This window comes from Siphateles boraxobius, unplaced genomic scaffold (genome assembly GCF_051911475.1).
Source record: "Siphateles boraxobius isolate OS27281-9 unplaced genomic scaffold, OSU_SipBor_1 5, whole genome shotgun sequence".
NCBI lineage: Eukaryota > Metazoa > Chordata > Actinopteri > Cypriniformes > Leuciscidae > Siphateles > Siphateles boraxobius.
Genome location: NW_027509141.1, coordinates 25,456,424 through 25,473,243, shown reverse-complemented (window position 1 = coordinate 25,473,243; position 16,820 = coordinate 25,456,424). Strand labels below are relative to the sequence as shown.

At 37.2% G+C, this 16,820-nt stretch overlaps 1 protein-coding gene across 19 annotated transcripts in view; it reads left to right on the top strand.

Annotated features, from left to right (window-relative positions):
* Positions 1–16,820, top strand: part of iqsec1b (IQ motif and Sec7 domain ArfGEF 1b) — a 178,749-nt gene that overhangs the window by 140,052 nt on the left and 21,877 nt on the right. Inside the window, exons 1-2 of one of the 19 annotated variants that reach the window (XM_077203571.1) lie at positions 5,174–5,464; positions 5,673–5,799. The exons of 13 other annotated variants lie outside the window; for them this stretch is intronic. In XM_077203571.1, the coding sequence (XP_077059686.1) occupies positions 5,729–5,799 (71 nt within the window). In that variant the 5' untranslated portion in view covers positions 5,174–5,464; positions 5,673–5,728. Of the gene's footprint in view, positions 1–5,097; positions 5,465–5,672; positions 5,800–12,695; positions 13,130–16,820 lie in introns of those variants that run through there. 5 more of the 19 variants (XM_077203582.1, XM_077203578.1, XM_077203585.1 and 2 more) reach the window with 5 other exon arrangements.

The window sequence follows — 16,820 nt, the reverse complement described above, 5'->3', positions numbered from 1 at the left end:
TTCTTTTTTGGTCCGGATCAAAAGAACCAAGAGAACCAAATTACTATGTGAACATACCCTAAATTACACACATCAGCTTTATTTTCTACTTGGATATGAAAGACAATGAGTCATTAAATCTGTGCCAAGCTCTGAGAGATTTCAAAAGTGGGTTTTAGAGGAATGGCCTCTGTGTGACCGATGGAAACACATCACTGTTTAAGTGCACAAAACTGAAAGCTGCTTTATGGGATGAGGCGTAGACAGAGTTGCAGTGTTAGCACTGCAGATGTTTGACTGTAGGCTGTGTGTGCGTGTGTGTGCGTGTGCGTGTGCATGTGCCAACATGTGCTGCCTTACATGTGGAGTTAAGAAACAGATTCTAGGTTGCTGAAGGGAAGGGAGGGCCAGAGTGAAGCAGTGCTGCGGTTTGCTGGTTATGTCAGCTCTGACTGGCTGCATTACCCAGCAGCGCATCACCTTATTGTAAGATCCAGTGACACGCAATTCTGAGGAAATTCCACATAAACAATTACTTGCCACATAAAAAGGTTAGACTGTGTGTGCGTATATATGGTTTTTATTTCTTGCTTTTAAAGGGGTCCTATTATGCCCTTTTACGAAGTCTTGGTTTTGTTTTTTGGGGTGTACTTCAAAATGTTTTCATTCTTGTTTGTTAAAAAAAACGCATTCTTTTTCACATATTTTACATTATTACAGATCCTCTCTCCCCAGTCTGGTTGAACGCTTCGTTTTGATGAAGCCTGCATGAAATGTGCTGTGATTGGTTAGCTGGCCTAGTGTGTTGTGATTGGCAGCGCTTGGCGCATGTTAAGGAAATGTCCCGCCCCTTCATAACCGCAAGCTCTACTCAGATGTAAATATTAACGATGGCGTCGATTTCAAACCATTTCAAGCCCGATTCAGACCCTGACAATGTTGACGAACAAGAGGATTGTGCTGAACGCATTTCAAGCACAGACTTAGCAAGCACGGATTTCACAGGATGTTTCAGAGTGGATATTCAGACCAGACATTTGTTGTAGTCCTTAAAAAGCGATTTCTGTAAAAGAAAATACGTCCCTTTGCATTGAACTGTAAGCGTTTTTGCAGATGTTGTTTATGCTTAAACAGCAATATTACGCACTAACTAAAGTTAAAAAAGTGAAATCATAATCAAGGACCCCTTAAAATTACATTTTTTAATTATGTTTTCTGCGGCACCTCCAGCACCACATTTATAGAAAAGCAATATTTAATAAGATGGAACTCTTCAAATATTGTCCTCACGCAATGTTTATACTGCCGTTCTTTCCGTTGCTTTTTCTTTAGCTGTCATGACAAATCATGTTATTAATTAATACCTTAAGGGCACAGCATATAATTATTGGGTTCCCATTCATTGACTTCTCATTAATTTTAATCACATAGTTTTCCACCTTGCTCAAGCCTGCCGAGAAGTGGTCCTATTATCATCAGAAGGGTTACACGCCCATTTATGTAAATATAGACTTCCATGGCTTAAATTTGGTAACATGCTAAAAGATTTTTGGGATGGTTAGAATTTGACTCTGAGGCCTAAGAAATTTTTACACATCCGCTTTCACAGTGGTTGACACCAGGTTATGTTTGTTTTGAGCAGAAGTGGCCACAGTTAAATCTGCAGTCACCTCTCCCAAAAATTCTTAGACTATTAAAAACCATCCAAACCATTAAATTGCATTATACAGCCTCCACTTATTAATGGCCCTTGAACAATTAGTGTGCTAGTATGATAAGCATCTACATAACACAGTGTACTATCCAAATGATGAGCTGTTTGAATTTACGCTGAGTGTGGAACCGCTGCGTGAAGTGACACGATGAACCAATCAGAATCTGATCTTATTAGGAGAGAGATTCTGGGCCAATGAGATTGCACAGTGGGTTGGGCTACTGGGTAAAAAATGGTTAGAACAAAAGCTCTGATTGAAAGATGGAATAGCTTGTTGTTTTAACAATTCAAGCCTGGTTGTTTGGCATGCACAAACAGTTTGAAAGGGTGTTTTTGATTAGATTTGACAGTCCACAGTACATAAGTATTTCATTTCGCTTTAAAACTCAAAATTATTGCTAATAAAAGCAAAGAGGCATTAATAAGAAGTAGGCCCACTCAGATTCTTTGCCCACAGATGTTCATTTATTGAATATTTTGGGCGAGTAGATTACGTAATTCAGCCGAGCATGTATTACTCTGTTTTGTTTATCACATTTAACCATGTTTATATCAGAGCTACACAGATTTCTTTAGCGCAGAAGGTCCACAGATTACATGCTTTTTAACTTAGCTAACTTAGCTGATGTTGAATTTAGAGTAAAGTTGAGGTATGCAGAATAAATAGAAATCTAATGTAGGTCATATTCACAGAACATATGGTTTTTATAGATGCTACATTTTATTTTTTATTGATGATTTTATAGAGAACTGGTTCTAGATCACTATAAGCAGTGAGAAGCAGAGTTGTGTTGCGTATGAATCGGTATGCATGGACTGCTCTACACGTCTTCTGAATGCCCCTTGTAAAGGTTACTCTCGACAGCTCTCAGATGTGCTACACTATTTGTGTAACTGTAAATGTTGCCTGAGACCACCTCAGCAGGTAACTCAAGTAAGCTAGTTTGGAATTTATAGAAAAAAATTTGCATTTTATAGGAGTTTGTTAACCATTTTCAGCGCATATTGGTGTGCTTGAATTTTACAGGGATCGGTTTATGTCAAGCTGTTATCTTTTATAAGAACGTACTCAACTGGCACTAAAAGTGAAGCATTTTGCCAGGGGTGCCAGAGCATACAGGTAAATGCTCTCATCTACTGAATTTGTTTTGTTTCTTTTTTTGTTAAATTGCAGCATAAAGTTCTAATCTGTTCAAATCATGTGTTCGGATGTTTGTGATATTCAATCATTCCTTGAATTTATGCTTGCAATGTAAAACTTTCATTCTTTCATACAACTGTGGAAGGGCAGCATGTAATGGAATTTCATTGGTATTCATGAACTAAATGGCTGACACAAATTGTGTTGTTTTGTTGTGCCCTGACCTTGAAATTGCAAATTTCGTTCATCAGCAAGAGAAGCTGAATTAGACCACCTGGTCATCTCCGGTCTAGGGTATGTTTTTGATTGGAAATTGTTTAGATAGATATGGAGATATGGTTGTTTATTCAGTTATTACTTGCCACAGTACAAGATGATGATACAATTAGGCGTAGAAACATTCCACCATTTAAAATATTGATTTCAAATATGGCTCTTACAAACATTAATGATGGTAACTAAAAAATGTTTTTTTCGAATACAGTTTGTTCTACTACAATTGATATTGTGGCTTTGTGGTCAGACACTTCATGTTGTCATCATTAACATTTTTACCTAAATCAAGCTCAAATGAAGTTACAAGGTTTTTGACTAGCGAAATGCCAGACATTTGTGTTTTGTCCATCATTAGAACGGCCGCATCTGAGGCAGTAAGTGCATCGCATTACATTTTCATTAAAAAGTTTATTGTAGCTATGTGGGCACTCAGTTTTTTTCTGTCATTTGGGGAAAATCTCATGTTATATGAGATGTAGTGCTTCACACAGGCTATTTATGACAAATGCTAGACTAGGACACTCTACTCCGCTCCTCAAATACATAAATCATTAGCTGTTATACATGTAGTGTTTCTTGAGTAAAGAAAACGCTGTACTTGTTCACAACCCGTTCTTTATTTACCCTTACACTGCAAACAAGCAGAGACGTCCAAACTGTGTGTGGCACTTAATTCACGATTGAAGCAGGGTGGTTTGAATGAGTTTTGTAAGAGTTAGAGAATCCAATGGATTTCTGACATTTGGTCACAAGCTCTTTTTAATAAATATGGAGTTATGAGGTTTCCATAAGAAAGCAAGGAGATTATTTACTCCTGCTGTAAAACTGTAAATGTTATATATATACACTCACCTAAAGGATTCTTAGGAACACCTGTTCAATTTCTCATTAATGCAATTATCTAATCAACCAATCACATGGCAGTTGCTTCAATGCATTTAGGGGTGTGGTCCTGGTCAAGACAATCTCCTGAACTCCAATATATATATAGTGGCTTATTTACTGTCACCATAATTACAATGCTATTTTGATCAAAACTATGGTTACCATAATAAAATGTTGTAAGAGAGAGGTACTGAATGACATGGAAGAACAGTTCTGAATCATTTTGATTAAAAAAAGAGGAAGTTCCTCGTGTCAGGTCTGTGATCCTTTATAAAATACAAATTTCAAGAGATGAAATGGTATCAAAGTTTTCCTGAGCACTCAAATTGAAAACACCCCAGCCCTTCTCATGTTCCATACCGCATTCTTACGCACTGAGAGAAAATGACTTTGACATGCGCCTTGAAGTTCTTACAAAGGTCCTTGTGTGAAACTTCCCACATGTGCGAGTGAAATCGATCTTTTGATCTGCTGCACGTTATGAGCCCTGGGATCGCTCTAGAATGGATGACCCTTTAAATTTCTCGCGCACTGACGCAGGACATTATTGTTAAGAAATATTCAGTGTCATCTCCTTTGTATGAACACAGAGCAATGAAAACTATTCATCTCTTTTTCTATTAGAAATTCACAGAGGATTTAACAAAGGCTCAGATGGCCCACCTGTATAAGATATTCATATCCAAGTGTCTGTTTTAGAAATTGATTTTCTTTTTGCTGGTAAAAATCTTTTTCATTTTTCATAATTCCTCATAATATTGTTTAGTAAAGCTAGATAAATTTTATTTTAATATTTTCTCTTTTCAAGTTTAATTTCAAGGTCAAGTTTTACTTTAACTTTTTTTTACATGTCTATATAATTTTTATTAAGTTGTAGTTCTTAGTTTTAGTGATGAAAAGTAATAAAAGGTAGGCCTACCTAAACTAAAATAACCCTGATTAGAGTGCATTTGCAAACATAAGCTTTAGAAAAGTTGCATTATGATGAGAAAATATGATTATTTGTCATAGGTCTCCAGCATGGTTTCACATTCACTTTTGACAATTCAGAGACAGCAAACCTCTACAGTATCACAGGCACCACTCCCTTCCTTTAAACCCCACCACACACACACACACACACACACACGCACACACATAGCACTTCCCCATAACCACTGCCTGCGCCTTCCTGAGCAGACCTGGAACACACACACACACACACACACACACACACGCGCGTTAGGACGGACGCAGAGACATACCTTGTGCCAGTGCTAATGCTGTGACTGGAGCAGACGGAAGCTTTGGGAGGTGCTAGTGTGTGTAGCTTGTGGCACAGAAAAGGGATTTCATATTGAAGGAGGAGAAGCAGTGCCCACATGTTTGGTGAACTCCAGTAAAGGAACTACAAGCGAGTGAGAGGAGATTTGTGTCGTGTTTTGATGGCTGGCATTACTCCATCATTTTAAGTGTTTACCTTCGGGCGGGTAAGTTAATCACCTTTAATGTTGTTAGATTTTAGTGTGTTTGGCGGTGTGTGTTTTGTGTCTGTTGTTGTTTCAGCTAATTATGCATTAGCAATGACATATCGCACGTTTAGAAAACAGCAAATAGCCTTCACTTATTTTTGCTGCGTAATTAGAGTTGAAGATGTGGAACAGAATTCTCAGTGTGTGAAATGGTGATGTTTTGCAGTCCATGAGTTTCAGAAAACGACCTTGAACCCTGAGTAGAGAGAGGCTGAGATCTGAATGTGTCAGTTGCACCACCAACACATCTTTCACTGTGATGAGACGCGTCTGGTCACTACCCATCAATCAAGGTGCCTAAAGAGACAAACACGTGCCAAAAAAGCATTGCCTGTCCTTGCTTTAGGAATGAGGGAGATCGCTTATGTGATTTTTGATGTGACACCAAGTACTATCAGGGCTAATATTTCTGATTTCAGTTCCAATACTTGGATTAAATTTCATGAGGGCAAATAAATAACTACAGACATTGAATGTTAGCCATTCTTACCAGGGCTTGACATTAACATCTGCCAAATGCTGGTGGATTTCAGCAGTGCCGTGTAACGCAGTCACTCCTACTAGCCACTTTGCCGGGTTGAATTTTATATACGGACTAAATAATGAACTAAGTGCAATGTAGTGTTGTCAAATTGTGAATTGACCCACAAACCCACCTTTCCTTACTCACTCGTTCAATTTGCTCCTGATTTATATTGTTGGTGTTACAGGGCTTGAATTCCGGCATGGGATTGGGCATATTGCAAATAGTTTTACTCATTCCTGTTTTGTCCTCCTCACAGCCAAAGTGCACACACATACCAAACTTTTGTACAGTAGTGTATGATGAATCATAAATATCAGAATGTTTTCCATTCATTAACAACATTTTTAGGACATAATCAATCGTTGAACTTATATAGTTTTAAAGTTTTATCAAACAGCAAAAAAAAAACTATTAGCCAAAAAGAAAATGTCACACTTGGTTATTTGGTTATTTAATGAAATAATTCAATTCTACACTGCTTTCTCCATTTGAATACTGTATGTCCTGTGATTGAGCTAATGATATATTTCTTTTAACACATTTTTTCTTCTTCTTTTAAACCATATTATTTCCATGCTAAATAAATAGTAAAATATTAAATGCTAAGAAAAACATTCAACATCATTTTGATTCACCATCAATACCGATATATTTGATCTCTGATAATTTGATCTTTCTTTAGTACTTGTGCAGCCTGGCTTTGTCTGTTGCTCAATTTTCACTGTCTACTTCCGACTCAAAAGATGGCAGTATGAGGGTCATGTATCAGACAGCTGAATGAAGTCTCAGCCTGCCGCAGTCCGCCCACTGTAAGAAACCTGTCAGCCTTGGGGTGATCTGGAGCGCCGTGTTTGAGACTTTGACAGCAGCTCGGCAGATCTCCGGCTCTAGATGGCGCTACTCTGTCCCTGCCGCACAGGAGGGGGCAGACAGGGTGGATTACAAGGCACGTCCTCCAAACTCTGTTTATTTAGACTCAACCTCAGTGGTCATTTCGTCTGGGGCCTGATTATGTCTGAGCATGTCGAAACTGCCCAGCCTGTTTGTTTGTCTTTGTGCTTGAGCAACAGAAAGGCTTTGTGTCGTTTTTCACACATACCTCAAGACACGTCGCAAAGACAACGATTAGAAAGATACCACTTCCTAAACGAGCTAAATTCAAAACCTTGTCCTCCAAACCTTTTATAATAGGTTAAAAGGACATATTAAAAGCAGTGCTGTTTTTGGATTAAGCTAAACTTTTTTTTGTTGTTTAATTTATAAGCGAGAAACCTGTAACTTGTGAGTCTTTTTGTTTGATTCATTAGAAAAATCATATCTAGAGTATTTTAATCTTGACTCAAACTACTACATTGTTGAAATGTTGGTTTTAACATGCAGCCAGCGAAGAAAATGTGATAGAAAGATGTGTTGTCCCTGAATTATTTCACAGGTTTGGGTGCAGGAAACGTGGCTGGCCGTTTTAAGGCGTTTTTTTATTAGTGCAGCAGTTGGGTTCCAAGAGTAAAAATCCTGTTCTTTTTTTTCATAGGGGAATTGATTGTTAACAATGACATATAAACCATTAAAAACAGACCTCCTGTGAGGTACGAGGTATTAACTTCATTTTTAAATAATAACTTTTAACAGTTGAAAAACTACATTACCCATGATTCTGCAGAGAATTCTCTGCCAATTAGAGAATCGTGAAAAGCAAATCGCACTCTGTAGTGTCTACTTACAAATTTGTTCATGTATGCATATTTTGCAGTGAACATAAAAAAGAAATAGATAATCAGAGTTTAAATCAATAGTTTTATATATTTTTTATGGTATATTGTATTTCTTTATTATGTCATTCACAATGCTTCATGGAATTATACAGTTCTTTCACTCGTTAAAGCTTGTCTTGTACTTTTGTCTTTTTGTCATATTTTCAAACACTTTTTTGACTTTGAATCAACTTTCGTAACTTTTTCGCAACTTATCCAAACTTGTTTGTCAATAGTCAATTGGCTAGCATCTGTGTAGCAGACTCTGAAAGAGCCTAAAATACACAAAATGGAGTCTGTGGAGTATTACAGGCCTAACATCATCACATGCCACATTTGTTGTATTATTCGCTACTGGAAGGCATAGAGAGGTAAATGGGACTGTGCAATTTCGTCCAGTGAAGCAGCTTCCAAGCGTGGTGACAAAGTGGAAGAGCAAAGCCCGTAAAAAGCACCTGACCACAGCTGACCCTGCAAAAACGAATTGCGGGGAAGCTATTTGCTCTTTTAGTCAGGATCCAGAAGTGGTTGTTTTGCATTGGATGGAGGGAATGCAACTGTGCAACACTTAATCCATCTCAAAGGCCCATGATGGGAACCGTGATGGAGGGTCACACGTGGACAGGATCCCTCAGATTAGAGATTAGGCCTGTAAGAGAAGCCAAAAGCATGTTTAAGCTCCACTACGGCGTATGGGGGGAGGGGACGGCAAATATAGTTCAACATCCCCCGATCAAACACACACGTTCAGATGTCCTTATATGGATAGTGATATTCAAATTTGTCTGCAAACTTTACAAACTAAACAGGAAACGGTTATCTTTCAGTCAGGACGGACTTGAAACTTGCTTCATTTAAGTTGTAGATTAATATTTGGTCAGTTTAAAAGCTGTTTACAGACATTAGATGTGGGAGAACGAACGGTATTTGCTAATAAACAGCTAGCTATGCAATTACCTGGAGTTTTACTAGTCCACCGCTGCTACTCAGACAGGAAGATTACTTGTTTTTCTATTTGATCAGTTTTAAGAAGGGTACAATGAGCACTTAACTCAAAGAGGCTTAAATTACAGCTGGACCTAAAGGCAAACATGCTGCTATGATGTGTGTGTCTGTGTCTCAGTGATCTGGTGGCTGGCCAATGCCATATAATTATGTGTACATGAAGTGAGGGTGAGTTGTATTACAAAACTCATGTTAAGTGCCTTGGGATGGTCATTGAAATCATTGGTAATTGTTGTTATTGTTTTATAGCTGTATAGATTACAGAGTGGTTGTTACCTGAAAACACTAGTCTGTAGATTTCTGATTTCACATAAAAAAAGGGTTTAAAGGGATTGTTCACTCAAAAAAGGAGAAAAAAAGTCACAATTTACCCACATGACATCCCAAACCTATGTGACTTTACTCCTTTTGTTTTCAACAAATTTTTTTTTTTTTTTAAAGAATGTCTTAGTTGCTCTTTTTAATGTTATGAAAATTAATGGGGATCTGGGCTGTCAAGCATCAAAATGACAAAAAAAAGCACAAATATGTAAGTTGTAATGTGGCTTCAAAAGACATATAGATGATCATAGATATCTTTATTCGTTATCCATAGTGTAGATAACATGTAATTTCACACCAAAATCCATTGCAAAATAACACTGGGGATTTTTGTCACTGCAGACAGATTTCAACAATGAGGTTTTTCCAGACAGACACAACTGAAATCAGAGATTAAGCCATTCCGTGACCTCAGCCAGTAGTTTAACTTACACTTTTACTGTAGATTCACAAGGTTTTGCTTCTTGGGAATCAGCGGTGAGCTAACAGGAAAAATCATCTCTTTTCCACATTCCTCTGAATTTGTTCCTTGGATTAAAGATGAGAATGAAGTCAGACCTGGAATTAAACATTGGCTCTGTCCTCTGTCTTTCGAGTTCACAGGAAACTCAGCTGTCTGTCAGCCCAGACTGCAGGCCGAAAATAGCAATGAATGAATAAACGACAGCTGGTAAAGAAAAGGCATGAAAAAAACGAGTGCTGCATTGAGACTTCACAACAAATATATATAATAAAATAAAATAAAACAATTAATTATAACAAGTTTATTTATACCTGTTAGTTAAAATCTGATCGATGCATCATAGCGCCATTAGGTGGTGGTTAGTGACAAGTCATTGAATCATTACCATTAAACTGATTCCTTCAATACTGTACGCATGAGTGAGTCATTGAATTATTCATTCACTGAGTGTAAGTGTTTTGCAGTGGTTCTGCTATGGCTTTATTTGGAACTATTTTCATTGGCATAGCAAAAACAAACGAGACACTGACTATATTGCATCTAAAATGTAATTTACTCTGTATTATCTTCTTGTTTATTGAACTGTATTGCACAATTGTGCTCCAGTACAAAAGTTACATCCCAAGCTGTCGTTACTAGTTCTAATGTGGCGTTTTTAAATTACTAACTGAGATGTTGACACGTTTGAACGGCAGATCCTGAATCCGTGGCGAGAGAAAGTAGAACCATACACAAAGGGATAATCTTTGTTTTTTCCTTACTTGTTTACATATACTGCATATACTATCATCCAAAAGTTTGGGGGTCTGTAAGATCTTTTAATATTTATTTTTTGAAAGATGATGCATTAAACTTATTTGATAAAGTATACAGTAGAAATGAATTGGTAATATTATGAAATGTTACATTTATACATTCATTTAAATTACTTTGATCTATTTCTACAATCTATTTTTATTTACATTAAAAAAGTAACATATTCCTGTGAATTTTCAGCATCATTACTCCAGTCTTCAGTGACACATGATCCTTCAGAAATTATTCTAATATGCTGATTTGGTGCTCAGGAAACTTTTTTTAAAATTATTATTGAAGTTGAAAACCTAGTTTAAAGATTATGTTTTTCTTCAATTTTGTTTGTATTGTCATTGTTTTGTATTTTCTTAAGCAACTTGCTTCTTCAATATGATAAATATTTTCGTTTAGACCACAAATGTGATTTCATATGTACTGTAGCTGCAAATAGCTGAATATTCCTCAAATATATAGTAGAAATAGATGTTTTCCATGGTCATTGTGGTGTTTTAGCAGCAGTTCCGTGCAATAGAGTAACAGATAAGTAGACCTAGAACCAAATGAATAAATTTGTCACGCTGTTTTCCTTGAAGTTTCACTCTGACAAGCAGGAAAGATTTTATTGCTCCCCAAGCCTTTTAGCATTAAAAGATTTGATTTGAGGACCTCAGTAATGAACTGTCAGGTGCTCAAAAAGTCACAGTGACCTCCTGCTTCGTATAAGCTACAGAATAGTATAATGGGCTTTTGCCTGACTGACTTCAACTGCATTAATTTTTACATACAAAGTAGTAATTTATCATTTTAGTGATGTTTCGGTATTTCTTCATGTCTGTCTCATTTGAAGACTGTATTTTAGGAGTGAGTCATGCGCTATTGAACGCATGACTCCTCTGACACATTAGAGATCCTGTCCTCACAGATGCTTTTATTTATTCCATGTTTGCCGAGACATTACCAAAGTGGTCCGTGTGATCCAAAAAGACATACTAGATCAGTATTTCAGCTTCCTGCTGTGATTTTCCCCTCATTGCTGCTTAGCATTTCAGAGCTGAAGATCTTTGACAAAGAGCAATTGTACATCTTGAGGCTACCATAGAAGAACAGATGTTGATTCTGCTGTCAGGACCCCTTTGGTCCATTTTCAACCTTTTTTAGTCTTCCTTCAGGGAATCTTAGTTTAGAAAGAGAGCAAGGAACAGGAAATAAGAGGTGCTCTCACTAAGGAACAGCTTTGAGCTTTTACTCTAATTAGAGAACATCACTTCTCAACCATTAGACACCAAACTCCAAGATGTCACCACCTGGAAGCTATTCGTGTTGTCTTTTTCAACGAGACTCCTAAAACCACGCAAGTCCACATTGAGAGGTTATTTTCTCTGCCCCCATGGACAATCCAAACTGCACACTCGGGCGAGTGATAGCATCTGGGCTTTGCCTGAGCGACGCCCATTGTTTAGGTAATGATGTCAGAAAGGAAATGCGTAAGCCAGGCCGCCCTCCTTATGTAAGTAGACGGGAGGAGGCAAAAGAGGGAAAAGATTATAGAGATGTTTTTCAAACTGTTAACTATAAATACGGCTGTGTGTGTTTTTAGACCTCTTTTACTAGACAACAGAGCCTTGTCTGTGCAAAAGGCGTCAGCTGGACAACGTTTTGACATTTTGTTTACTTTAGAAAGTTTTTAGGTGTTTGTTCCTCAATGAGGCTTTTTACACTTATAAGGAGTGTTCACCCAAAAAAATGAAAGTCATTTACTCATCCTCATGTCGTTCCAAACCTGTGCGACTTTCTTCTGTGGAACACAAAAATAGATATTTTGAAAAGTGTCTCAGTGTTTGATGTTTTTTGTTTTTCACCCAAACAATGAACGTCAATGGGGTCCAATGTTTTTTTGGACACCCTTGACTTTTTATGGATGAAGTCAATTTATATGATTTATATGATATATGGACAAAAACAGTTATTTCGCGTTCCACAGGAGAAAAGAAAGTCATGCCAGTTTGAAACATGAGGGAGAGCCTCATTTTTAATTTTTTATCTATAACTCTAATGCATCAGAAATCCACACTGCTGCTCCAAAATTATACGGTTCGGTTGTAAGTTTGAGAAGGATTTATCATGGGTGTGTAAACTGGCTGTTGACGGAGCAGCTTTTTGGCTGCACTTCTCCAGTCCAGTCTGAAGCGTGTATGCAACACGTTATGAGCTCATATTACTGCAGCCGTTGAAACCTGAGAACGAGCGGAACTTCCTCCGTCCAATCCATCCAGTTTTAGTCCATCCTGCGATCGTGCTATTTATAGACTCACATCCTTTTGTCATTCCAGAGGGGCTTCCCAATCCCTTCATGGCTTTCCAGCCTGCGTTCTTTGGCTCTGTTGCTCCAGACTCGACGGGCCGGCCCGTTCCCTCCTCTTTGGGTCGGGCTGGTCGTTTATATTCCCGCCATCACGTAATTAGTTTTCCGGACTGTGGAATTCCCTCCCCTTCTCCGCACACCCCTCAGAGCACCCCTTCCACAAAGTCAGAGGAAAAAAGGAGAGAAGGAAAGAGGGCGTGCAACGGAGAGGGTGAGGATTTAGAGGTCTTTAGTTGGATTGAGAGCGTGCTTCTTTTTCCTATGAGACTGCTTTTCCTGGCGAGGAGATGGGCAGCCACAGGCCAAAGGGATGTTGATGTTTGTAGGGATCAGAAATCGACATGTGGTGTTTGCACTGCGCTTCAGACAGAAGCCAGTCTCTGCTGGAACTGGGGAGCTGGTAAGATTTCAATGTGTGTGTGTGCGCGTGTGTTTCAGAACACTTATAGAAGTACATATGAGAAATGTGTTTTAAGTGTGTCTCTACTGTGCTTGTTTGCATTGGGACAGGGTGTATCATTGTATCAGGGTGTGTTTTTAAGTAGATCAAAAATGTTTTATGTGACATTTAGGTCACTGGTTCTTTGTTTCTTTTACCTGCTTTGAATTACGGGGGATCTTCCTCTATTGCGCAAACCTCTCCATTGTTGCTCTCAGCACACTTCTGCTTCTAGTTGTGTGGTTGAGTGATGTTTTAGTTGATCTTGCACCGGATAGACACATTTATATCTTATGTCATTAGCCCGAAAATTGCTTTAATGTCATTGTAGATTTTTCCTTTTCATGATGACCTCTATCCATCGCTTATTGTAAATGCTGATTGTGTTTGTCAAAAAGTTACAAGAAGAATATCTTTTTCCAGTGAGGTCTCTACTTCAGCCATTCTGAATGTTTTTTTGCTAATGAATGAAGTATTTGTGTGAGTGTGAGTTTTTTGGCTTTATACTTTATACTGAGTTTTTTGGCTCAGTCATGGAAAGGTGGCAGTAGCTAAAACATTATCTTATTAATAATAACAAATAGAGATATGTGTATTTGTATTAGTAGATCAGCCCCATTGAAAGTCATGTAATACCAGAATAAGCTTGGTGATATTAGTAAAGCAAGCTTTATTTGAACAATAAGTGCTTTATGCAAGATGCCGGAGCATTTCCCAGTCATCAATAGGGCTGCATTCATGCGACGTGCCACGCTTGTGAATGGAGCCTGATTGGTCCTCTAATGCTCTCAAATTTGGATTTAGTGTGGATTTGTGTGTAACCTGTGTTAACAGCACAACATAATGTTCTTTGCAAGCCTGGAAAAAATATTAAGCGAAAAGAATTTAGTTTGTAAAAGCATTTATTGTTTTTAACTGTCTAATCTTCAACATACAGCATAGAGGAAAAACTAAAGTCAGGTGTAAGGGTGGCAATAAAAAACTTCAGAGCTTGAAGATTCAGAACATGACAAAGACTCCAAAAGCAGCACCCAAGAGTTCAAATGACATGTAGTTTAGGTAAGTGAAATGTAAATGAGCTTGTTATTTTACCTTGTTAGACAGAAAATTAGATGAAGTACAAGGTTTAAGTTACATAAACTCAGCAGAAATGGCTGTTAAAAAGTTGCCTTATATTGCGGACTCTTATGATTGTTGGAGGAAAAAATGTAAAATGCATTTAATTTAAGATGATTGAAATCAGTAGTGATTAGTTCCTCTTTGTGTCGGCATGTTGTAAGTCAATAGTTTCTTGGCTTTGAGTTTCAAACTAGTAATATAGCACTATTATATAGAAGTCTTCTTTTGATAGTCTCATTTAGGTGAACTCCAAAGGGGAAACCAAGAGACGGTGCGTTTCATCTTCTGTCAGATCTTAACACCTCACCATCCTGTTAGCACTTGCATTCTCTTACCCTTGTCAGAACCTCCCACATCTCTCTGAGCTGGACGTGACTGGAGCCCAAACTAGTCCAATAGAAGCGCCTCCTCTTGCTGCCTAATGAGACCCTCTGGAGAATAAAGAACTTCGCCAGCTGTCTTGAGTTATAGATTTGAGTATGACAGAGCCTCAGTTGTCTCCACACTTCACTTGGTTTGCTAAAATCAGCCATCTATATACTGTGTAAACTACATTTGAGTGTAATAAAATACAGATATTTTGTCAAAAATGAAAGTTTTAAGATAATTTACTCACCCTCATGTTGTTTAAAGCTGATTTGTTTAATGTATTATGTTAGTTGAACTATCATTTAAAGTTGGCTAAATTTGGAAATTCTCATTGTTGCCCCTAGTGGTCTGTTTTTTTCACTATAAGAATGAAAGTTAAACTTTGATAGACTTAGCTAATCTGTGTTTGTTTTAACAATGAACCTATTTCTAATTAGTGTTTTGAACAGCAGCGTATAGATTTAAGAGCGCAGCCCTCGGCTCAATTAAATCAGGCTTTTTTTCCTCATTAAATTCAATTTGCTGCTGTGTTCAATGTCTTATAAAATAACATGAGGCAGAAAATTAAAATGAGAGCTAGATTATCAGTCATTCAGCTTCTTTCCTCCTTGTAGTTTAAACTTGGTGACTCAACCTTGAACATTTAGCCCATAGTATGTCTTATTTTTTTGCTCTAAGATGAATTAATGTCCTCAATTTCAGAAAGTTGTTCATTTTGCCACACACCATCACTGTGATAATCTCAAAACACTTCCAAGTATTTATTTTCTGATATTTTTCATTGAATCTATTCTCAGACCTGTCATCTGGCAACCTCGAAGGATTTTATATCGCTTGTGTTCACAATAATTGCAACTTTTTCAGACACAGTCATCTATCACAGTTTAGGAGGGAGTCAGACTTTGAAAATACCCTGGTTCTCCTCAGAGAGATGAGAAGGCAACCAAATAAAATGAAAATTGTATTTGCTGCCACCCTTCAAGGGACCTGCTGAGAGCTCTTTCAGGAGACATCAGGCGGTAGACACTGAAAGTCATTCGAGCCGGGTGGCCTCAGTGCAAAGATGTGGGGAAATTAGCTGCCAAATTCATCATCTGAATTACCTTGCAGCATGTTTTCATATAATGTACAATCACGTGTAACAAGATGTCTTCATCTTCCTTTATTACCAAACACCGTGGGCAGGGCGGTAGTATTTAAGTGTGCATGTAGGAATACATGAAACAAGGCCATGTATTAACCTTTATATCTATATATAACCTCTGACTTTACCCATCATACCCCCTCATTAGCTGTGTCCTTCAGAGCGGCAGGTGGGCTTTATGTGTCTTCACTGACTCTGGGTGATGTCTGGAGGTCAAGTCATTGGCTCTCAGAGACACCCCAATGTGCTCTGCATGATAATACAGGCAGTATTAGGGTTGAGAATTGAGAACCTTGTGCTACTTAGTCTACAGCATGGAAAAGACAACACTGTCTGGGTTGTCTTATTCTTGAAATTAATGACTGGTTTATATGGTACTTTTTAATCAATAGGAAACATATAGTGTGTTCTAATTCATGAACAAATGAGTCTGAGTTAGTTATTTTCAGTGAATCAAACACATACAGCTTTAAACTGACTGTGAGACTTAAATAAGTGTGTTTTTTTGTATCTAATATGCATATTGTGATTTTTAATCAGCAGTGTTTTTTTTAAATAGTTTATTTAGTGTTGTTTTTTTAATATATAGATGTAAGGCCAATTATTGGAGTGTATTTATGCCACCTCAAAAAAGGGCATTACAAATTGTTATAAATGTATATTTTTATTTATTTATACAGTGTTATTTTAGTGTTATTTGCATATTATTATGATATTTTGGATTTTTTTTTTTTTTTTTTTTTTTATTATTTGCTTTTGTCATTTTTATTTTATTTTTTGTTCTTGTGTTTTTAAATACTTTTTTTTAGCTTTAATTGATATTTATTTCAGTTTTAGTTTTAGAAATATTAGTATTTTATTTCAGTTAGTGGCCAATGGAACATGTTTTTATATTTTATTTCTGTTTATTTCAATTAACAGAAACATTTTTAATATTTTTAGTTTTAATTAACAATAACAACAATAAAAAAAATTCAGAACTTTTTACCCAAATATTTATTCTTTTCTGTTAAGGATCTA